General features: G+C 42.8%; 1 protein-coding gene across 5 annotated transcripts in view; it reads left to right on the top strand.

Annotated features, from left to right (window-relative positions):
• Positions 1-20,876, top strand: part of RNF41 (ring finger protein 41) — a 35,331-nt gene extending 14,455 nt beyond the window's left edge. For all 5 annotated transcript variants that reach the window (XM_084837063.1, XM_084837060.1, XM_084837061.1 and 2 more), the window contains 5 exons: positions 1,931-2,043; positions 8,963-9,234; positions 9,668-9,803; positions 11,211-11,314; positions 16,609-20,876. In XM_084837063.1, the coding sequence (XP_084693189.1) occupies positions 1,954-2,043; positions 8,963-9,234; positions 9,668-9,803; positions 11,211-11,314; positions 16,609-16,960 (954 nt within the window). In that variant the 5' untranslated portion in view covers positions 1,931-1,953 and the 3' untranslated portion in view covers positions 16,961-20,876. The remainder of the gene's footprint in view (positions 1-1,930; positions 2,044-8,962; positions 9,235-9,667; positions 9,804-11,210; positions 11,315-16,608) is intronic.
• The last annotated feature ends 3,981 nt before the right edge of the window (positions 20,877-24,857 follow it).

Raw genomic sequence — 24,857 nt, 5'->3', positions numbered from 1 at the left:
CCCATTTTTGAAGTACTCCAAGGACCCTGCAAGTCACTTGAAGTAGCCTTGGAGAAAGCTGGAAAGCTAATGGTTTTTCATCGCTGGCTCTATGTTTACCTTGGGGACAATAAGGAAGCTGACAGACGCTGGCCCTCTGTTACATGTCTCTACCAAGGTGCATGGTCTAATGAAGGAAATTCTCCTAAGTCTAAATGAGCTATTGTAATTAGCCAGAATAACTTCGAAAACTGCAGGAATAGCTTGCAGTTGAGCTTTTGTGAGTGGAGTGTGTGTGTGTGTGTGTGAGTGAGAGAGAGAGAGAGAAAGTCAGAAAATCCATTTTAGCAAGTGTATCACTGGGCTTATGGCAGATCGTCAGGGAGGATCTTATGCTCCCCCAGCAACTTATTAGGTAAGTCCATCTTGACAACCCTGGGTTTAGATGTGCCGAGAATGAACAAAGGCTGTCACACAGTGGCAGAGCACATGCTTTGTATGCAAAAGATCCCAGGTTCAGTCTTAGCATGTCTGGATAGAACTTAGGCTCCTGTCAGACACTGGAGATCCATTTCCTGTGGTCCTAATTTGGCAGTGTTATTATATTATTATTACATTTATATCCCACCTTTCTTCCATCATGGAACTCAAGGTGGCTACATGTGGTTCCCAGGTGGTCTCCCCTCCAGGCACTGACCAGCCCCAAACCTGCTTAGCTTCAGCAAGGTGGCTACCTCATGTGCCTTCAGACTATGGCCTGGGACCATGTAAAATTCATTGGACAATCTCTCTTTGGTCCTTCTCACAGCAACCTATTTTTAGGAGAGGGGGTAAGATGGTGCTTTTAAGCATGGAATTAGGAGTTTACATTGCGGAAAGTGGACTTGATTAGAGCATGCTATATAGCTAGCCATGAGAGTATATGCTGTAGTCATTGTAAGGCCTGTATGCCAGTCACTTCCAAACCATGTGATGTAAAAGATAATTAATTAAATGTTGTGAGGCTGGATTTGCTGTCTTCCAATTAGCCTCCTGAGGGCAGATAATTATGCTATGTCTACATCAGGAGTGGTTGATTCAACCTGAGGCAGAGATGTACCAGAGGGAGGAGCCGTAGTTCAGTGGCAGAGCACATGCTTTGTGTTCAGAAGGTCTCCAGTTCATTCCCTGGCATCTCCGGGTAGGGCTAGGAAAGAATTCTGCATGAAACCCTGGAGAGCTGCTGCCAGTCAGTGTCAACAGTAGTGGGCTAGAAGGACCAATGGTCTGACCCAGTATAAGGTAGCTTCCTATGTTCCTAATTACCTGTCCTCAGAGGAGACCACCTTCTGCTTGTGATTGGAAGTAGTTTGGGCACCTCTGTTTTTCAGCAAGCCTTACAAGCTACCTATAGTTTGTCTTGCTGACTTGGGTGTTGCTCATAGAGATAGATGTAAAACACTTAGGTTGGGGCCCCCATCATCTGTCCTAGTTATAGAATTTATCCCCCTCCTGCAATACCTGCTCTATAACTTGGTATGAAACTTAGCCACTCCTTGCCACCACTTATTTATTAAAGTTATTTCGCAGAAACCCCCCCCCCAAAAAAAAGCAAGGTGTGGAATTAAAAAATGCAAGTGAAGGGATGAGTAATAATGTATTGTGGAGGAAGTGTCTAATTTGGTGCTAGCAGGCAGGTAAAATTGTGGAGTAATTCAGTGCACAGAAATGAGGCTAAGTTAAGTTGTTCTCTCTCTGCTGTACCACACCCTGCTCTTCAGGGGCTTGGAGCTTGTCTGTGAATCTCTGGCTTAGAATGCAGCAGTATCAGGTTAGTAGGCAGGCAGCCTAACTAAAAGACTTTTAACTGACTCCACAAAAGCAAGACTCTGTAGTGGTAATCTCTTGTAGCAAGAGTCCAAATGTTCTCTGTTCAACTGTTCATTGTTTTTCCCCCTCCTGCTTATTTCAGGGTTTTGGCATCGGTGATGAGAAATGGGGTATGATGTAGCACGCTTTCAAGGGGATGTTGATGAAGACCTTATATGCCCCATCTGCAGCGGTGTCTTGGAGGAGCCAGTGCAGGTAGGAGAGCTGAATGTTTCCTATGGAAATTCTATATTAGATCTTTTCTTCCCAGTCATGTAGCTGAACATAGTGCTTGAGGTAGTATAGGGATTTGTTTCTTTCTAAATCTCAAAGCTCTTGTTGTACTATTATGATATAGTCTGATCTGCATGACTTTAGCCAAAGAAGGAAGGTTAAAAATGCATTCCCAAAAGAAAATTAAATCTTTGCAAATTCCACTGAAGTCTACTAAACATCATGATCAGAGCACAGGTATATATGTTAATCACTGGACACTGATCAAATGGTGTATTCCCCCAACATATCAAGTCATGAAATCAGAGGTAAAGCCTTTTAACAATATGCTGTATCTAAGTGAAAGGCAGTGCATTTCATGATAGTCTATATTAAGCTTCCTAAAGCACACAGTTTCTCTAACATCCACTGTAATCCCGGGTGGCTTTTCCAAAGCAAAAATCTAGGGCTGAGCATGTGAGCTAGTTAACACATTATACATATGAGCTATACCAGAAAAAATTGAGGGTTTGTTTGTCTTCTATGTATATCACTATAAAATGTATATGAATTCTAAATGTATACATTTTGCATACCCTACATGGGCAGACTATACATGTATACCTTCTGAAAAAGCTTGACAGTGATTCATGCAGTTTTACAATAGTATTTCCCAACATATTCCTGAATACATATTCCTGAACACATTAGCTAACAGAATACATTGGCTAGCAGAATATCTTTTTAGCCATTTACCACTATGTTATAAAATTACGGTTTAATCAGTAATCTTAAAGGAATTTATGTTCCTCTTTTTTTAAAAAAAATCTGCAAATCTATATTCTGTGTTGAAGTGTGCACACATCGTGTGCAAAATTAACATAACTGTATGTGGCTGGTTGAACCTTCTACATCTGTGTGAGAAGCAATAGCTATTAAATGTGTAGTATTGCAGTTCTGGAAAATGTAGCCAGTAGAAAATCTAAAGTAATTTAATTATTCACAACTCTTTCTAGACCACCCAGTCATAATCTGAAAACAGTGGTGTTCCTACAAATCTCAGGGTAGCTGGCTAACTTCATGTTGTGTGAAGCAGCTATTAAAGTTTCTGCTGCAACATTTCTTCATGGTAGGACATTCTGTATAACAGTTGCGTTCATGTGTTTTCACCGGGGGTGTACATCTGCTAGGAAGCCACAATTAGTTAAGGCTTCCAAGCATATGTCCACACTGGTGGGACCCCCCACATATGTATAATAGTCATGTGTGACAGTATGCCTGCAAGTTGCTTCCCATGTCAAGATCTTGTAATTAGCCAACCCTAAGCATATGAGAGTACTGGTTCTCTTATCACTAGTGGAATGTGCTGAATGCACACACACAATTATACTCTAGGAAAAAAAAGGAGTATAGAGGTGGTTAAAGGCAGAAACCTGAGGGGGGTGAGAACAACCTGCCTAGGTGGAAGCAAAGACGAACCCCCTGTCTTGAGGGACTGTAAACTAGGTGAAGAGAGGAGGCGTTTTGTCACAGATGACAACTCCCATCATGCTTGGCCATGCTGTCAGGGACTGATGAGAACCTCCCCTCTTTAATGAGCGTCTGTCACACATTAAAACGTGGTTGTTCAGGCAGGCATTTTGGGTGGGCTAGGGTAATTTTAGAAATGTGATGTTTTTAATGTTGAATTTTATTGTATGAACTGTTTTTATTGTTGTACATCGCCCAGAGTGGCTGGGTGACCAGCCAGATGGGTGATTAATAAATTTAACAAATAAATAAATAAACAAACAAACAAACAAATAAATAAAATGTAAGTTCTATATGTCACTGCAAGTGAATTGAGATTGATTTTTCTGCTGGGGAGGTGTCCTTGAAAAGATGGATTAAGCTAAACAGGTAGTTGCTGAGTGTTGAATTGATTACTTGACTTTATATGAAAAAAGCATGTGGTGGCAGCAAATCTACTAGGAACTATAGTTAAATAACACCTAGTATGTGCCTAGCACTCTAGTTGTTGACCAAAATGAAGGTGAACCTTCCAGATACTTGTGTAAATGGGCATACTGGGAGTTGTCACTCCACATTAAGAACAAAAAGTTATGTTTTTTGAGAGGCTGAAACTACTGGAGCATGGATTTATTTTTGCACAGGGAACTGTCAGGGACTATTCTTATCCTAGTTGTTCTCCTTATGTAACATCTGCATGAGGAAACATTCACTAAGAAATGTGTGTTATCTGGCTGGCTTTGGTCCCTTGCCCCATGTGCAAGTATGGGCATTAATCCCCAAGGGGCCTGTTATTTCTTATTTGAATGTTTACCCCAATTTTCTACTTCAGAATGAAGTGCTCATGGTGGCTAATAACATAGATAATAAACATATAACAAAGTAACACATTTTTAAACACATATCAAAGGGGATGGCAGCACATTTTAAAACTAGTAACACATTTTTGGATGAAGCAAAGAAGAATCACATATTAGTCCAAAAGGCCTGTTGGAACAGTCTTCAGAAATTGACAGAAAACCAACAATGAGGGGGCAAGATGTATTTCCCAGGGCACTTTCTGTGCATTGCAGCAGAGAAGACCCTTTCACTTCATAACTAATTATCATGATGCCCTGTAAAATGCATCATTTAATTGAAATGCTGTTTTCACTCTCTTGGGCATAGGAGAGCTAGCTGTGACCTGTGTGCCTTAAAGAGTCACAGTAGCCATGAAGGTTCAATCCAGTCAGTGTAAAAATTTCAGGTGTTGTGGTGGTATTTGGCATGTGTGCAAAGAATCCCAGTATTTCATGGCATTTTGGATTAAACTAGGTACATTATATGTAACAAGCTAGCTTGCCATGTTAATAAACTCATCCTTTTTCCTTTGTCAAAGAAATGGACTACTTTATGTTTAAACTTGGTGACACCCTAAAAATTGCATCAAGACACACATCAGATTTAATCCATTGTGGCATGGTTGATACAGTCAAGAACTGCCTGTGCTATTCAGCTACAAATCTTGATTTTTCACTGAAGAGAATGCCATTAAGCTTGGGAGAATGGAAAAGGAAATAGACTGAAAGCTTCTGGGCTTTCCTGACTTCCTGTTGAATTAAGCATATGTTGTGCATTACTTATCAAAGGTTGCCTCTACCCACGTGTTCCCCCAACCCCCAGTGATTTATTGAGAGCCTTAGCCTTCAGTTTAAACTTATCTACATATCAGCAGAATGTCACATGCTGGGGTCAGGCCTTCTAGTATGTAATAGGGTGGGCTGAAAAACCTTGATAGCTTAGGCATACCTTTTTCTTAATTAACATTGGAGGTACACTTCACTCCTACAGCTGAAAAGATTTAGTTTTAAAATGAGGGTACACAAGAATTACTCATCCTCAGTGTGTCTGCCTAAGTTGCTCAACTGAATTTTATTTTAAAAATTTCTTGGTCGCCTTTCAGGGCAGGTGTCTTCTGCATAGGAGGCAAGCCCAGGGCAAATGATTCATGCAGAGATGCAACAGGAGCTGCCTCTGTAGATAAGCAATTCTGCTGTGTTTCTGCATTGAGAGTGATTGAATGATTTGATCACATTTGATGCAGAGATGGGCAGAACTACCATATCCTCAGTGGAAGCTAGCTGGAAAGAGGTGCAGCCAAAACAATGACTCATGCAGAGATGCAGTGGGCAGTCTCTTCTGTGGGTGGATGCTTTGAGCTTACAGGAGTCTTTAATTTCTCTTGCTGTGCTAGCAGTTCTCTCAGACACACCTATGTGCTCTAACATATCATTCAGTTATTACAGTGGTAGAGGGTCTTTCTGGTATCAAGGATGTTCTGAGCACAGTCATGGGGTTCAGGTTGAATAGTTTTCATGGAGTATCTGCCTCCTAACCAAGCAGTTTGCTAACAAATGTTGGTATGTAGGCATATGTAGCTGCATATTCATATACGCGCATGAATAATTATACTGGCTAAAACCCAGAAGAGAAGATGCAGGGTGAAAGGGTGTAAGAGCACAATAATTTAGGAATCAGATCCTGTTGCATCCTCCTATAAAATAATACTTTGCAGAGCCCTTCATTTCTGGGTTTTAGGTTAGTTGTTTTTTAAATGTCTGCCCCAAATTCAGTTTTGAAAACCATCCATATGTCTGACATGAAGCTGTGTGTACTCCCAGAGGGAGGGAAGGTCGTAAAGAGCCAGTGGTAGTGTTGGTTTCAAATCCTTGCTGTGTGACAAACTCACTGTGTAGGCATTATTCCCTTGGCCTGAGTTTCATAATGTGTAGTGTGGGAATGATAGTGACTTACCTCAAAGGATCGTTGTGGCAGGGGGGGGTCAATAAAATAAGGCTGTTAAAGCAATTTTTTTCTGTGTCCTCTGCTCAGTCTTGCAGCCGAGGACTCAGTGGCTTGCTTAGGGTCACCTGATTTGTCAGTTGGGCATTGGGCAGAACAAAGGCAGTTATGATTCCTCAGATACATGGTTTGGTTGTTAAAGTAACATACAACATGAATTATACCTCTCAAAAACCTGTTTGTTAATACTCTCTAAGAACCTTGTACTCTGAAGTTAATGGAAATAATGCAGTAACCGGTATGCTAATTGACAGCTGCCCCTACAAAAAGAAGCTTCCATTACTACTAGAGGAGAGCTGAATAAATTTGCATAGTTCATTAATAACTTGGAATTTCTGCCAGGGATCTGTGAATATGTAGTAAAACATCGTTCTGGCTAGCATGAGTTCTAATCCAGTCAAGTTAATCCTCATGAGGCATTTGTTTCCCTAGTTACCATTGAGATTGTTTGTTTGCTGTAGAATGAGGCCATAAAGGTAACAATTTTTTGTTAAACTACCACATTAAGCAATTATGCTTTGCAGATGTACATGTTCTGCAAGTTGGATAATATGCTTTGCAGGAGTAATCCCCCCCGCCCATTTATCTTGTATGTTAAAAGATAATTAATTGAAATGGAGGAGGGCTGACACCTGCTGCTTGACGTGCGTTACCATAAGGGCAACCAGAATTATTGACACATAGCTCAGTGGACAATGTTTTGAAGTTGAAAGCCCATATTTCCATGAACTGTAAAACTGATCTATGTGGCTTGCCACAATGCTTTCTGTTGCACAGCTTAGAGGTGTATCTTTTTTTGCCTCAGAGTAAAATTTCCAGAACAATGCTGTAAAATTTGCTGACCAGCTATAATTCAGAAAATGCACACACTGCAGGCTTGGAGAGTAGACATTAGAGATTTATTCAGGTATGAATTAGTAGATGGCATCATCCCCACATCCCATTTAACAAGCATTAAAACTCCTAGTGGAGAAGATGCAAAACTTCATACCAGGCAGATAAAAAATATTCTGTACCTCACAATGGTGGTTTGCCCCTAATATCTAAAGTAGGGATATGCAACTGGCATACTAGCGATTCAGTGTGACCCCCAATGTGACATGTTTGGCCCCTCAATTGTTGCTCAGTTCAAAATGTGGTCTCTGTTTTTTATGGGGCGGGGGGGAGTTGTAAAGCAAACCAAAGTAACAGCATAGGAATGTGTTTATATATCCCTCTCCAATATTCATAGTATAGCAATGGTAAGGCAATAACCTTACTTTCTTGCATACTAATTCTTGAATTTTGGGGCTGTCTTTCCTAGCAAATAGGAGGGCCTTTTAAGCCAAGCTGGTTAAGCCAAGCACAAGTGAAGTTCCCCTGATCCAAATGCAGCTGAATGTTTTCTTGAAAGGAAAACAAACACTTGATCAGTAAACATTTTGTCATTTCAGCTGCAGTGTGTTCAACCTGCTGTAGCCTTCTAATGCTTAGTAGGTTGACCACCCCAACTATATCACTGGCTCACTTGGGAGCATATGGTATAGGCTGAGTGTAGGAGTGTGCAGTGCAGCAGATATCCAGGGAAACCCTGAGAGGCACAGGAAGAAATTGTAGGAACATTATCATGGGACTGAAAGCATGGTGAGAACCAGAGAACTGTGAATTAATTTATAGAAAACAAGACTTCTGCCTTTCCTCCAGTTAGCAGTGCTTGAGGTATAGCTTTGAGACAAGGAGCTGAGCTGGTAAAGTGCTTTTATATGTGAATAAATCCTCTCTGGAAAAGGAATCATAACTGCAATTTGTGCCTTACTTGGAGAATTGACTGCGTTACACCCACAGGCCATTAGTGAACACAGCTGGTCTAAAGGGAGGAACTGTGTTAGCTATCCTAGGAAGTATCAATAATTTTTTTCTATTAAATGTATATTTAAACTATACAACTTACAGTGGTTATGAACAGTTTGGAGGCTCAGGATTGATGGCATTGCACAGGAAACTGTTTACAGATGGGTTGAAATCCTTCTTCCCTGTGTTTGAGCTGTCAGGATCCTGCATTGAGCAGGGGGTTGGACTCGATGGCCTTGTAGGCCCCTTCCAACCCTACTATTCTATGATTCTATGATTGTTTTGGTGATCTGTTCTCAAGTTGAACACCTTGCATGGGGGTTGATGTGCACCTTCTTCTGTTGCTTTGTACTTGAACTACTCCAGAACTGGAATAATAAGGGTTGATATGTAATAGGATTGATGTGAAGTGTAGAGATTCCTGACTCGAGGTGAAGAACTGTGCCAGCTTATTTTCTTATCTCTTCACCGATGGCAGTTTTCCTGCACTGCTGTTTCAAAGTCTGGTAAGTTACAGTCAGAGTGAGCTAGTGTCTCCATGTGCCATTAGTAGCTTGGGTTGGCTTAAATTATTGGTGGATGTTCTGTCCTACTTCCAACTCTTCCTCCTGTTAGTGAAAAGCATTCAGTGAAAGAGGCTGCATGGAAAACAGATACCAGCCCACATAAACATAGGCAGCAATCTACTAACAAGAACCGGATGTAACCTGAATTGGCATGCCTTGCTCTGTTCTCTCCATAGGCTCCTCATTGCGAGCACGCCTTCTGCAATGCCTGTATCACCCAGTGGTTCTCCCAACAGCAGACTTGCCCTGTGGATCGAAGTGTTGTAACCGTGGCTCACCTGCGCCCTGTTCCCCGGATCATGCGTAACATGCTGTCTAAGCTGCAGATCACTTGTGACAACGCTGTTTTTGGTTGCACTGCTGTAGTGCGGCTTGACAACCTGATGTCTCACCTCAATGACTGCGAACACAATCCAAAGCGGCCTGTGACTTGTGAACAGGGATGCGGGTGAGTACTGCCAAATTTAGCCGGGTCTGGCCCAAGTCACTGTGATGTCATAATATTTATTAATTTTATTAAATATATTTTTAATCCACCCAATAACAAGCAGTAATTCATTTCTTGGTCTCAGGATTATACATAGCCAGTAGCACTTCACCTACATGCCAGCATGATCTGGAAAGATCAGTGAGAGAGACACTGGCTGTGTGGTCCAATGTCAAAGCTCAACAAGAGATGGCATTTATGATGCGTGAGGTGTAATTGAATTGAATTGCGCAGTACTGGCAGCTGCTAACCTAGGGCTACTCGTTTCAGTCCCAGTTTGCTTAAGAGTATAGCCATTGGGTTTGCAGGCCACTTAAACATGAGTTTCTGTTAGAAGACATTCACTACTTACAGTTGAAGTGTGCTCCTTCTCAGTTCCTACTATTCTTTGCAGCTTGGAAATGCCCAAAGACGAGATACCGAATCATAACTGCATCAAACACTTGCGGTCAGTGGTGCAGCAGCAACAGACAAGAATAGCCGAGTTGGAAAAGACTTCAGCAGAACATAAGCACCAGCTAGCAGAGCAGGTAACTGCTCCCTTTGTGGCTATCTCGCATGTTTGACTTAAATAGCTGGTGTTTAAGAGTGCTTTTTTCCTTTTCTGAGTAATAAGAGTCAGAATGTTTTTACTAGACAGTTTCAGAATTATGTTTTTACATTTTATAATTTCACTTGCTGTTCTTATACTACTGAAGCTAAAACATGGCCGGCACTGAATATTCCTTGAATATATGTATGAGTTTAAGCATGAACGCAATCTAATACTACAGGATGATAGCAGTTACCATAGAAATGGGTTAAGTTATTTATAATGTATTGCACGAAGGGATTTTTTTCGTTGCATTGGTGAGGTCTCAGGACCATATTGGCTGAGTTAATGTGACACCTTTTTAGAACGGGTCAGTCAGCAAGTGGCAACTCCTGAGCCAAATTTGGCTTTTTGAGTGATGTGATGTCCCCACCACCACCACCACCACCAACCCCAGAGACAAAAGAGGGGTGTGAATGAGCATTCTCTGTGACAATGAGGTCACAGCTGAATAGCTAGCATACCATGGGACAGGGCATGGAGTATAGGCTTACCACACCTATTACTCTTAAGGGTATCCCTTCAGCAAAGCTATTTGCTGACCAGGACCTTTGTGAATCTTCTAAATGCTGAGAAAATGTGACAGTAGGGACTTGCCATTTTGTCATGTACAGTTGTTGTCGCAGCTAAGATGTGGGTCAGGCAAAGAATAACCCAGGCTTCATCTCCCTCCTTCAGAGGTGCCGTGTGCAGATACGGCCTTAGGCTTCTAATACAACTGCGTTTCTTAACTTCCATTTAAAGATGGAGTGGCAAGAAATGTGTCCTTTTTAGAGCGTGGTTGGGTATATGACTTAACAGTGAAAACTTGGGCTCTGCATATTGGTAGATGCTATTGAATTGTAATGAATGAGAAAAACAGAATGGATTTTAAAAGTTCAGTATTGGTAGAGGTGCCTGTAGTACACATGAATGTTCAGAGAAAATTTTAATCCCTCAAAGTCCATATAGTTGTAGTTTCTGTTTGGTTACCACATCGCAATGTGTGAGCTTTTCCCCCTCCATCTTTATTGACTATAGACTTTCCTAAATGTAAGAAGTACATGTAAGATGAAAGCCTTTTATTGCACTGATTTCTATTGCTGAAAGAGTATAAAGTTTTCAAATTACATATCATTCACAATCATGAGACAGACTGAAAAACTCCCCATTCCCAGCTGCATAGAGAGTTACAGTTGCAAAGGTTGATTTGCCGGTGGGTGGGGGTGCAGTCTCTATAGATTACGTGTCATCAGCTGGAGACTCCTGTGCCAAATCTGACCCCATGGAATGTGCCATATTGCTTGTTATTTGCTCCCTCTGCCCAGTCTTGTTTAATCGTCCTATCTTATTCTGGTTCTTGCAGAAACGTGACATTCAGTTGTTGAAAGCATATATGCGAGCAATACGTAGTGTCAACCCCAACTTGCAGAATTTGGAAGAGACTATTGAATATAACGAAATCCTAGAGTAAGTGCTGTGCTCTTGGCTGTAGTTGGATTAGAAATGGGGTAGTGCGGTGACGGTTCAGACATGGACAAGGCCAACATCAGCCAAGAGTTGATAGTGTTGGGAAATTATTGAAAAGTAAGTGAAGCAGACATCACTAGCTAGAAATCACTGTATGTGTCTTATTCTGCAAATATAGGCTCATTTCTGGGGATAAAACAATATGCAGAGAAGGCGAGGTGATATCTTTCATTATACCAACTTCTGCTGGCAAAGGAATATGTAGGGGGGGGGATTCAGTTGTATAAGTCTTCATTGAGGATAGTGGTGGTATTTGAGCTTAAAGTGAAGTTGGTTACAAATGTATATATTAATTTTTTAGGACCTAGTGACGTAGTTAAATAATGGTTAATATTTCAAACACAAGCATTTCCAGAAAGGGCTTTGCAACATGCTGTAATGACTCAGCTCTTGAATATTAACTTTTAAGTGTTTTTAAAGCATGTGTTAAGGGTTTTTTTTTTTTAATTCCTGGGGCATTATAGCAGCTTGACCGCTTATTGGCTGGCCAATGTATATAGGAACATTAGGTAGAAAAGAAATGCATACTGCTTTAAATTTGTATTTCAAATGCTCAGGTCAGATGTCACGTTCAGAACAAGAACAAAATTTAAAATAATAAATTAAAACAACTCCCTACTAGTCTAAATCCCTAGCTGTCAAACTCCAGGTCCAAATGGAAAAAATAAAATCTTATGCTCCCCCTAAAAATGGTACAACAGGCTTTTCTGGGGCAACTTTTTCAGGGAAAGAGAATTCCATGATTATAGAGTGTAGTGTGCCTCTTCCACGTCCCTTCTATCTGAAGATAGTACCATACGTGCACCATCCACTGATCTTATAATGAAAGGAAAGAGACAACTAAGGTGGGCAGGGCTCTAGTCATTAAGGACTTTAAGGTCATTGTCCTCACTTTTGTTTGCAATATGGATCTTTTAGCCAATGCCATTAGAGAACGCAGAACTAGCTATGAGGCTAAGGTAGGAGATAATAGAATAACTCTATGCAGGTAATATAATGTGTTAGGGAAAAAAATTAGGGGTAGGATCCAGATTTAGTCATACTGCAAGTAGACCCATTGAAATCATTAGGGCTTATGTTAGTCCTGACTAACTGAAGTCCCATTGTTTTCAACCAATCTATTCGCAGCATGACTAAGTCTGGATCCAACCTTCAGTTTAAATTCCTCTCCTAAATATGATTTATTACTTTTTTACCTTTGGAAGCCTAGCTTTCCTAAAATCCTCAGATTCACCCTTTCAATTCACAGTGCAGATTGTAGATGACAGGTATACTGTGATTCTTTGAGCCTTACCCAGCAGGAGATCATCCACTAAGCATCTGAACTAGCTGTAGCCTCTAAACAGTCTTCATTGGCAGAGTGCATTATAGTAATCAAGCCTTGTTCTCATTTCACAATGAATTTGAAATAATAGAATTGGTGGCAGAGCTGGAAACAGAACTCCTGTGTCTGAGTCCAGAGATTAAACTCCAAAACTTGTGATTTTCAAAATGTGTTCTGAAGAGCCCTGGGGTGCCTTGGGAGCTTATCTGAGGTTCCTCAAAGAGAAGATCAGTAATGCCAGATGATTTACTTGAATGCTTGCTCACCACTGATCTTCATATACAGTGCACAGCCACAGGAGAAAGTTGGGTGTATTCTAGGAAGCAGACAGCTCGTGCAGGCAACAAGAGGTCCAATAGGCCTAGCCAACACTCTGCATAAATTGAATAGGAATTCTAGAACATGTTCCAGAATGCACAAGGGGTTCTTTGATGGATACACCAATGGGAAAAGTGTTCTCTAAAGGTGGAAAGTTTGAGAACCATTGAGCAAGTGCTCCTGCCTCATCCATTTCCACTAGCTATTCTTCTCATTGTTGTAGTTCAGTTGTTAAGTCGTGTCCGACTCTTCATGACCCCATGGACCATAGCACGCCAGGCCTTCCTGTCCGCCGCTCTCTCCCGCAGCGTGCTCAAGTTCATATTCATTGCATCGGTGATGCTATCTAGCCATCTCATCCTCTGCCGTCCCCTTCTCCTTTTGCCTTCAATCTTTCCCAGCATCAGGGTCTTTTCCAGGGAGTTTTCTCTTTGTATTAGGTGGCCAAAATATTTGAGCTTCAGCTTCAGTATCTGTCCTTCCAATGAGCAGTCAGGGTTGATTTCCTTTAGGATGGACTGATTTGACCTCCTTGCAGTCCAGGGGACTCGTAAGAGTCTTCTCCAGCACCACAGTTCGAAAGCATCAATTCTTTGGCGCTCAGCCTTCCTTATAGTCCAGCTCTCACAGCCATATGTTACTACTGGGAAAACCATAGCTTTGATGGTGGGCACTCCCACACTGGAGGCGTTCAAGACGAGGCTGGACCGCCATCTGTCAGGGATGCTCTGACTTGGATTCCTGTATTGAGCAGGGGGTTGGACTCGATGGCCTTGTAGGCCCCTTCCAACCCTACTATTCTATGATTCTATGATTATACTCTTCGGAACCCAGCTTGTACTTCTGGTAGTTCTCAGTTCACATACTGCTGAAGCCTAGCTTGTAGGATTTTGAGTATAGCCTTGCTGGCATGTGAAATGAGCACAATTGTACGGTAGTTTGAACACTCTTTGGCGTTGCCCTTCTTTGGAATTGGAATGTAAACTGACCTTTTCCAGTCTTGTGGCCACTGTTGAGTGTTCCAAATTTGTTGGCATATTGAGTGCAGCACTTTAACAGCATCACCTTGTAGGATTTTAAATAGCTCAGCTGGAATACTGTCATCTCCGCTAGCTTTGTTGTTAGTCATGCTTCCTAAGGCCCACTTGACTTCACTCTCAAGGATGTCCGGCTCCAGTTCAGTGACCGCACTATCATGGCTATCAGGGACATTCAGATCTTTCCTGTACAGTTCTTCTGTGTATTCTTTCCACCTCTTCTTAATCTCATCTGCTTCTGTTAGGTCCCTGCCTTCTTTGTCCTTTATCATGCCCGTCTTTGCACAAAACGTTCCCTTGAGATCTCCGATTTTCTTGAAAAGATCTCTAGTCTTTCCCATTCTGTTGTTTTCCTCGATTTCTTTGCATTGTTCATTTAAGAAGGCCTTCTTGTCTCTCCTTGCTATTCTCTGGAACTCTGCATTCAGTTGGATATACAGTCAGGGCCAGAAATATTGGAACGAGGATAACTGTTTTGGCAGTTGGCCTCTGCACACCACCACATTGAAGCCTAATGATGGCCTCCTTCACTCGCATGGACACCTCTTTGGACCTCATGTTGGGAGTTCCAGTGAACAGCTACCAAATGCAAATGTAACACTCAGAACCACCTCCAGGCCTTTTCTCTGCTTGATTGGTCATGGGGCACCCAGGAAAGAGGCCACACCTGGCCATGCAGCTGCTTGTCAGCCATTCGTTCCATTACTTATGAGCCACCAATGATGGGGGAGGCGGGCGGTGTATGCCACTTGCTGTCCTTCCTGAATGGTTAGTGCCCCACTTTTGTCAAACCCCTTGAATGACAGCTGAATGTCCTGACTTTGCTCCCATCTGGGTGTGTTTCCTTTCATCTTCAATGTGGTGGTGTACAGAGGCCAACTGCCAAAACAGTTATCCTTGTTCCAATATTTCTGGCCCTGACTGTATCTTCCCCTTTCTCCCTTGCTTTTCACTTCCCTTCTTTCCTCAGCTATTTGTAAAGCCTCATCAGACAGCCACTTGGCTTTCTTGCATTTCTTTTTCTTTGGGATGGATTGAGTTGCTGCCTTCTGAACAATGTTACGGACCTCTGTCCATAGTTCCTCAGGCACTCTGTCTATCACGTCTAATCCCTTAAATCTGTTCATCACCTCCACTGTGTATTCATAAGGGATTTGATTTAGGTCATACCTGTATGGTTTAGTGGTTTTCCCTACATTCTTCAATTTCAGCCGAAATGTTGCAACAAGAAGCTCATGATCTGAGCCACAGTCAGCTCCAGATCTTGTTTTGACTGACTGTATAGAGCTTCTCCATCTTTGGCTGCAAAGGACATAATCAATCTGATTTCGATATTGACCATCTGGTGATGTCCATGTGTAGAGTCGCCTCTTGTGCTGTTGGAAAAGAGTGTTTGCTACGATCAGCGTATTCTCTTGGCAATACTCTATTAGCCTTTGTCCTGCTTCATTTTGTACACCAAGGCCATGCCTGCCTGTTATCCCAGTGATTTCTTGACTTCCTACTTTAGCATTCCAATCCCCTATGATGAAAAGGACATCTTTTTTTGGTGTTAGTTCTAGAAGGTGTTGTAGGTCTTCATAGAACCGATCAACCTCAGCTTCTTCGGCCTCAGTGGTTGGGGCATAGACTTGAATTACTGTGTTGTTGAATGGTTTGCCTTGGATTCGTACTGAGATCATTCTATCGTTTTTAAGATTGTACCCCAGTACTGCTTTTCTCACCCTTTTATTGACTATGAGTGCTACTCCGTTTCTTCTAAGGGATTCCTGCCCACAATAGTAGATATAATGGTCACCTGAATTAAATTCGCCCATGCTTGTCCATTTTAGTTCGCTGATTCCCAAGATGTCGATGTTCAATCTTGCCATCTCATGTTTGACCACCTCCAGCTTACCTTGATTCATTGATCTGACATTCCAGGTTCCTAAACAATATTGTTCTTTACAGCATCGGACTTTCTTTTCACCACCAGACACATCCACAGCTGAGTGTCCTTTCGGCTTTGGCCCAGCCGCTTCAGTCTTTCTGGCGCTACTTGGAAATTCCCTCTGCTCTTCCCCAGTAGTATATTGGACACCTTCCGACCTGAGGGGCTCATCTTCCAGCATCATATCTTTTAGCCTTGTGATATGTTCCATGGGGTTTTCTTGGCCAGAATACTGGAGTGGGTTGTCATTTCCTTCTCCAGTGGACCACATTTTGTCAGAACTCTCCACCATGACCTTTCTGCCTGGGGTGGCCCTGCACAGCATAGCTTATGGTTTCACTGAGTTACACAAGCTCCTTCGCCACAACAAGGCAGTGATCCATGAAGGGGATTCTTCTCATACTTTGCTGTGAACTTCGTGCATAGATGCCAATTAATATCTGCAGAAGTCAGGTTTGGCAGACAGGTGGCCCAAGGTCACAAATTAGAGCAGAAATACAATCAAGGTCCTAGCTTCCAGGTTTGCATTGCAGTACCACTACATAACACAATTTATTATTGAAATACTGCCTTTCCCCCTGTATTGCTTTCCCCAGAATGTGACTTTGTTTTAATTGGTTTCTAGGTGGGTGAACTCCTTGCAGCCGGCCCGGGTGACGCGATGGGGTGGTATGATCTCTACGCCAGATGCCGTACTTCAAGCTGTAATTAAGCGTTCATTGGTGGAGAGTGGTTGCCCCACATCCATTATCAATGAGTTGATTGAAAATGCCCATGAACGGAACTGGCCACAGGGCCTGGCCACCCTAGAAACTCGCCAGATGAACCGGCGCTATTACGAAAACTATGTGGCCAAACGTATACCAGGCAAGCAGGCTGTGGTGGTGATGGCCTGTGAGAATCAGCACATGGGTGAGGAGATGGTGCTAGAGCCAGGCCTGGTGATGATATTTGCACATGGAGTGGAGGAAATCTAAAGACTTAACAGAGATGATAAAACAACGTGCTTGAAATAAAAATATATTGTGTCCAAGCCCACTGATCCTGCCCTGCTATGCCGTGTCAGGGCGTTACTCCTCTCTAAGTTGATTTAAAATGCCACTTCCTAATTATACTGGGCAGGTGCCCAGCAACTTATGCAAAATGCCATGCTGCATTCCCTCACCCTTGCGATAATATACCCCTTGTCTGGTGTTGACACTGGTTCCAAACGTCTACATAAAAGCACAAGAAATCCCTCTGTGCTCCAGAAAGAGCAGTGGGCTTCTGTCGTAAGAAGTCTTTGATGTCCTGACATGATTGCATATTGGCCCAGATAGCTTGGTTCCAGTTCTGGGGTATGACAGGCTTGTGAATTCTGAATTAAAATTTTCCAGAGCTAAAATTATTCTGAAGACTCTCCCCCCGCCCCAACGCACACTCACCCTTCTTGACTGGTTTCTCTTGACATTCTTTAAGGCATTACTACATAGGCTGCGCACGTTTCCATCATGGCCCGTAGTATCTGACTTTCAAACAGTACCTTTAAGGCAAAACTTTGCAGCCTTTGTGTAGGGAAGAATGGCGGGGAGGGTGGGAGGAGTACAGGTATGAGAATGCAGATGCCAAACTGGGGGTGCAAGTAATGCCAAATATAATATACATACCAGTAGTGACATTTTTGGCGTAAAAAGTGATGTGGAGCCAAAAAGCTGACCTGTCAGGAGGACAATCTCTGCAACTCATTTGGGATGCGTGGCCTTATGTTGCACAGGAGACAGCCTTCCCTTTTCAACAGGACATAGCATTCTTTAGCAGTGTACTGTCGCTGCCACCTCTGCAGAGTGAAATTGAATAGTCATCACAAAGCTCAGATATCACCTTCCTCCTTGTACTCTTGAAGTGCCACTGATGATGTCAGTTGCTTTGCTGACTAGTCCTTCCTCATAGGATACAAGCCTTCAAGCAGACACTCCGCTCAGTCTGATCAGAAACAGGCTCCTCCGAATTGCGTGTGCCATTTAAGGTTGTCTCAGCTTCATAACCTTGCGGAGAAAATGGAAGGAAGAACATTAACCTGGATGAAACTGTCTTGTCATTGTATGTTGGCTGTTTTGATAAATCTGTGTGTAATTTTTTTGGGACATCTTGATGATGGTGTTCAGTATTTTTGTAATACTTTTGCCTTTGTATGTTTCCCTTATTTTATTTTTTAAATACAGCGGCCAGGAATGTCTTCAAGTCCAATTTTAGTTTACCTGTCAAATTTAATTTATTTGCAGTCTTTTTTTTTACAGCAACTTTCTTTGTGTTACTTCAAATATTTCTTGCTTGCTTTAAGCATTTGTGCTGGAGTTGGTGGGGCAAGGAATAAATGCATCAATAAAGGAGCAGTTGGACTTGTTCTAATCAAAACATTCGACAGTACAATCCCTTTTGAACAGCTTTCATCTCTTAGGTTCCCTGAATATTTTCAGCTGGGCAGAGACTTTTAAATGAGGTTTAATTCCCTTTCTTGTGTTATTGGTGCCTGAAATGGCTGCCATTACCACTTCTACATAAGGGATCTGCAACAGTAGTTGGCCATAGCAACTGTCTCCAGTGTAGAGATTGGGCCACTTCACAAACAGTTGCTTCTTCAAATGTCTGTGACAAAGAGAGCTCCTGGAAACTATCAGCAGCAATGATGGCTGCCTGAGGAATGCTTCCTGTGTTGCCACACTGCAAAACGAATGCAATGCATAATTTGAATGATTTTCTAATCATGTATTATAGTAAGTGACCTAGTCCTACATGGTGGTCCTATAGTGGAAAATACATATTTATGGGAATGGGGCTCTCACCAATTGGTAGCCAGCAGCCTGATCCTTTTGCTGAAAGGGAGAGAGAGGGCACTGTAGGAAGACGTGGTTCTTAAATATCAGTCACCTAATAAAAACAACTCCCATCCCCCTTGCAGAGCTTCCATCATTCCCATGAATAAAATGCATGAATAATGCAGCTTTGCTTATGATCTTTAATATTCACCAGGCAAATGCTGTCTCAAGTTCTGTTCTGTGGGAAACGCTTGTTCTTTGGAGACTTTGAATCTGCAGCAGTCATTCAGTTTGGTGGCCTTTACTTATTTGCAAACCTGTTTGGTAGGTTTTAGTATTGTTTCTCCTGCAGTTCTAATCTTTGCTGGGACACTGCTTTATGCTTCTTTCTCCCCCTGCCCCCCAGCCCCATAGAAATTGGGTCTGTCTCTGATACTGTTTCCAATGGTGTTTCAACTTTTACACCTGTAACTGTGTAAGCTGCTTCTTAAAGTAACTTTACAGTTAACCTATGATTACTTCTGTTTTCTAAGTCATGTTTTTAAAACACCTGAAATGTCCTTCAAAAGTCATACCAGTTTTAGGGATGGAATAGGTTGTGCTTGTATTCATGTCAGTGATATGACATGTTTGGAAGGGGATCTGTTGGTTGGAAATAATGTCTAACCAAGTCCCTGTTGCTCAGGAATATGAAAAAGCTGCTAAATCCAACCTAATAACTGCATCTTTTTAGTTTTTTCCTCCTAACACACCTTTTTCTCCTCTTGATGTCCTGCTGTCGCTCTTCCTTGTACTCTGAAATATACCATAAAATTTGTCCTGTCTCCTGCCAGTTCGCAAGTTGCTGATTACATTTTGTGTTTTGCTGTTCAGTTGTGTTGACTGCACTAATAAATGGCCTTTTTCCTGACTCCTTTACATGCTTCCTTCAGACTCTGTGGCGTGCTGCATCCTGCATGAAAACTTTGCACAGCTGCTTAGTTCTTTTTTGCATTAACCTCCTGCAAAGCTGAGGGGTTCCTTAGTAACGTGTTGGGGTAAAGCATAGGTTGTAGGGATGCATGGCTGCTGTCATGCCACAGCCAGCCTGTGACTCCCCAACTCTTTGCCGCCACCTCCTTTCCTTCCCAACCAAAGAACTGGAGGTACCACAATGGATTCACAATAATTTCAGACCAGAGCGAGAGCAGAGAATGGGATGGATGCTCCAGTCTCTTCCTGGCAGCCTTCCCCAAAGTGATGCCCTTGAGATGTTTTGGACTACAGACCCCAATATTCCTGACAATTGGCCATGGTGGCTGGACCTGATGGAAGTTACAGACCAAAACATCTGTCTGGCGCCATTTTGGGGAAGGCTGATCTAAGGTTTCCTAGCAGATGAGTGGGATACAATAGATAAGCTGATGGGAAATGGTGCTAAGCCTTCTTCACAGTTTTTTTAAATAGTGTGTTAAAGAGACACCCTAAGAATACAGCCTGCTTCTGCACACTAAGTGTGCTAAAGGTGGCTGCCTCTTGAAAATAGTGGACAACAACCCCTACATGTATTTCTGAGTCAAGATCAACACTTACCAGCTATTTAACTGCCATATGTATTGCCATGTCAGCTGCTTTTAGAGAGGAGCAAGTGGATGCCAAATGAATTACATCTAGCCAAAACTATTGTTTTCTGGTATAGGAGCTTGACCTTCTGTTTTTCAGCTGCTGACATCTTTAGATTCTGTTGAAACTCTATTACTGATAACCTATACTTTTTCACAGGTGGAAATATGAGCTGCTGGATACATTTATAATGAGGAACTTGTTGGAGGGCATTCCCTGTGGGCTCTGCTCAATGTAATTTATATAGAACAGCTCTTTCTTCTCCCCACCACCACATTATATTTAACACAACCAGCTACATTTCTTCTTTGCCTGTCCCAGTCCAAAGTTGACATTTCTGCTTAAAAATCGGGTCTGTATCCCTTCGATATGTGAAACAGTAATAAGTTGTTAGAGTGTGTGACACTAATATCTTCTTGCTGTAGTGGATATTCAGAATTGCTTTCCCATTTCTCACAAAAGGCGTATGAAATAAAGAGTGCCATGTATGACTGTTTCTGGAGTTGAGATGCCAGGTCCTAATCTGAAAACTCAAAACACAGCATTAATGGCGAGAAACCGCTAAAGCATGGCTCCTGCTGCATGGGTTGCCTGAGCCAGTTGCCACCAAGCCCCAGTTTAAAAAGCATGCTCTCCCAAGTGCCTGGTGAGAACTTGAAGAAGATTTTGGCCATTTCTCTTGCTCTGTGGCCTCTTATTTTCCACTATCTGTTCCCAGTTCCATGCCTACACCAGGCTCCCTCATGCATGTATGTGGCCTTTGAGAAATCATGATCTAGGTATCAATGTCCAGTAAGTAAATTCAGTTGAAAGCGATAAAACTCTTGTGCATGAGTTGATCAGTGATGAGATCAACATTTCCTAAGCTGTGATCCAGGGCCTGTAGTGTAGCATGAGAGAGGCTGGAATGGGTCTTTAAAAAGTGTTGGGTGCCCCAACAATCGATGCCTGTTGAAGCAGGGGCAGTCCTATACAGTCTTGATGCCTCCTTCCCAACATATGGGCAGTGATACCGTCACAAGAGTTTGGATTTTCTAATGCAGCTTGCAATACAGTGGGATGGGGCGGAATCCTGGCAACATTTCTCAATCCTGTGCTTGAGCCTTACCTGACTGGTTTCTGGTCTCCAGAAGCATAGGATGAAGAGTGTTCAGAATGCAATGCATACCTTCACAAAGGCTTAATTGCTAAGTATTATTGTGGTTCTTTATAAACAGTTCAAAAGTGTTTCACATATGTCTTCTACCCTGTCTTTGTATAAATCTTTAGTAGCATATCTCTGCTTTTACAAATGCCTGTTCTGGCATATAGTCAATCTGCCTACACAAAAGCAGTTAAATGGGTAGGAGGAAGCAGGCATGAAGTTATCATACATGTGTAGGGATGTCAGAGAATTCCGCCACGGATCTCTGAAATCCATGGCGGAACGAAGCCCCCTGCCCCCCCACCCTGCAAAACAGAGCACTTACCTGCTGCCGTTCACGCCGCTTTGCGAATGGCAGCCGCGTCTGCGGCTGCCATTCGCTTCTTCATTATAGCCGTGATAGGCTACGTAAATACTTACATAGCCTATTACGGCTAACACAGGGATGCCATTTGCATCCCTGCAGAGGCCGTGAGAGTCTACGTAAGTATTTATGTAGCCTATCACAGCAAAAAAAAAGGGAACGCAAATGGTGGCCGCCGTAGCTGCCGCCATTTGCGTTCCCTTTTTTTTTTTTTGCTGTGATAGGCTACATAAATATTTAAATAGCCTATCACGGCAAAATACAGGGACGCAAATGGCGGCTACGGCAGCCACCATTTGCGTCCCCGTGCAGGCTGCCCAGCGGCCGGATGTCCGTCTGCGGGTGGCCCTGGCCAGCAGCTCTGCGGAGTCGCCGCAGAGCTGAGCCGAGCCAGCCAGGGAGAATTTCAGGGGGAGGGATGGAGCGCCTCCCCCCCACCACCGCGAATGCCACCCTTCGAAAAGGTGACTTTCGTACATCCCTATTAAAACGTGTCAGTCTAAACTTAGGTGTACTGCTGCCCTCTGTTGGCAATAGTATACAGTGCACTTCAATTGTACTTATAACATTTCTATTCCACCCTTTCATGCAAATTCACAAGGCGGCTAAAAGTATCAAAAAGATTATAAAACGATTATAGAATTCAACAATAGAAACATTCAACAGCTAAAATAGAGCCATTGCAGTTAATTAAGCAGCAGAAATCTTAAACTGCTCAAACGCTCTCCAGAATAAAACAGCTTTTATTAATCAATCAGGCAACAAGGATGAGGCAGGGTGGACCACGCAGTCTCGGTGCCACAGCTGTGAAGGCAGCTTTGCTGTACCACAGATCAGCCTTCCCTGGCCTAGTGCCTGGTTTTGAACTCCCTTGAATCCTAGCCAGAAAGGCCAATGGTTAGGAATGCTGGGAGTTGTGGTCCAAAACACCTGGAGGGCACCAAGTTGGAGAAGGCTGCCTTGGATGGTGGGAGAACACGGAGCAGGGCCTTTGATAACAATCTAGCACTACATTATGATCTTTATGAGAGAAGGCAGTCTGTGATGTATCTTGGGCCCAGGCAATTTAAGATAAAATGGTATGCATGTCTAGACATAAAAATGTCCTACAACTCCCAGCGTTGGCTGGCTGGGGAATGCTGGGAGTTGTCAGACTTTTTTTATGTCTAAACGTGCATAGGATCGTGCACTGTGTGCTTTAAAGGTCCAAAGTAGGATCTGGAAACTAACTGCAAGCCAGTGGAGACGTCTTAAAATGGGTATTATATGCTTTGAGACCTGTCTGTTACCACCCAAGGGGCTACATTCTGGATTAGCAAATGAGTCCAAGAACTGTTCTGTTCAAGGGAGGCCTCACATTACAGTAACAGGGCCAGATCATGGACAATGGCATGATAGGCCCTGGGCTCACAGGATGTAATGGGATCCCTTATTCCACCCCCAACTCTGAACTCACACACATGAAATGTGCATGTGTGCACACACACAGTCCAGTCATTTCCAATAACAACACAATACGAAATTACTACATCTCTTAGTGGGACAATCTTCTATGCTTTTCTGGAAGAAAAGGAATCTGAAGCCCCATCTGTGGAGAGTGTGCTACTCTTTCATCCTTCTCCAAAAATAGCCAGTTCCAGACAAGGCTTTTATCTTGCAATTGCCCTGCCTCCGAATTTTACAGGGGGGTCCAGACGTCATCGTCTTCCACTTGTGACCTGTGCTTTCCCATTGCTGCTTCTATCTTTTTTTCTTTCTACAGAAAATCCATTGAGGAGGACAAGATGGAATAGTTGCACCATGCCTCCTGACGGAGGAACCCTACATCTGGATTCACCCTTTTTTCTCCTTTATTTCCAGGAACTCGGAATAATTTCGGACCAGAGTGAGAGCTGGACAGTCAACCCCAGCTGACCCAAAGTTAAGAAAACTTTATTAAAAAACAAGGAGTAGATGTAAGAGGATGGGGGCGGGGACACACACAGGTAGTATGAAATAAATTAATTACACTTTAAGCTAGACAGCAGTAACAAGGAAGTTGTGCATTTCTGAGCCAAGTACAACATTGTTATCAACTATTTAACTGCCATACCTATTGGTATGTCAACTGCTTTGAGCAAGATTAGCTAGAAGATGCCAAATGAATTATATCTCGATTATATATATACGTATATGTATACACATACATACACACACAAGCAATTATATCACTGTTTTCTGTTATAGGGGTTTGACCTTAAGTTTTTCAGCTGCTGACATTTCTGGATTCTGTTGAAACTGTACTGCTGACAAACTATACTTGGGGTTAAACCCAAAGGAAGAAAAATGAGCTGGCGGATACATTCATAATGAGAAACTGTTATGGGAGGGCATTTCCTGTGGGCTCTGCTCAGTGTAATATATGTAGAACAGCTCTTTCCTCTCTTCCCTTCCTCCCCCTATTATATTTAACACAACCAGCTAAATGTATTCTCTGCCTTCCTCAGTGTGCCTGCGGACACCTCCTTTGGTACTTGACAGGCTCCTTGCCCCGCCTAATGCTTAAAAAAAAGGACGTATGTATGGACATATGTATGTATTTAACTGGTAGGTAGATATGCTACAAAGGAAAGCACCAGGCTGCAACACCATCTTTATTTCCAAAAATGCCTCTGGGCCCCACATGGACTCCAGATGCATTCTTAGAAAATAAAAATGGCAGGTGGCCTGCAGCCCAGTACTTTGGATTAAAGTGTGCCCAACCACCCAGAAAAAAGAAGGTAAGGTGTGAGGGGTGGTAGGGAGCATCCTGGGGTGGCCAGAGGGGTGTTAGGGAATGGCGGGGGGGTTGCCTGTGCTGCATGTGTATTTTGCCTATTTTTTTACGTGTGTGTGACACCCCCCCCCCCCCGCACAATCCTCCCTTGTACTAGACAAAAACCTAGAAACTGGAGGTCTAGGATGAAACCAGGGGCACAAATGCAAAGGAG

The sequence above is a fragment of the Heloderma suspectum genome, chromosome 2, assembly GCF_057233095.1.
Source record: "Heloderma suspectum isolate Gila_16-S chromosome 2, 16-S_ref, whole genome shotgun sequence".
In the NCBI taxonomy this organism is placed as follows: domain Eukaryota; kingdom Metazoa; phylum Chordata; class Lepidosauria; order Squamata; family Helodermatidae; genus Heloderma; species Heloderma suspectum.
This window is presented reverse-complemented; position numbering and strand designations above follow the sequence as displayed.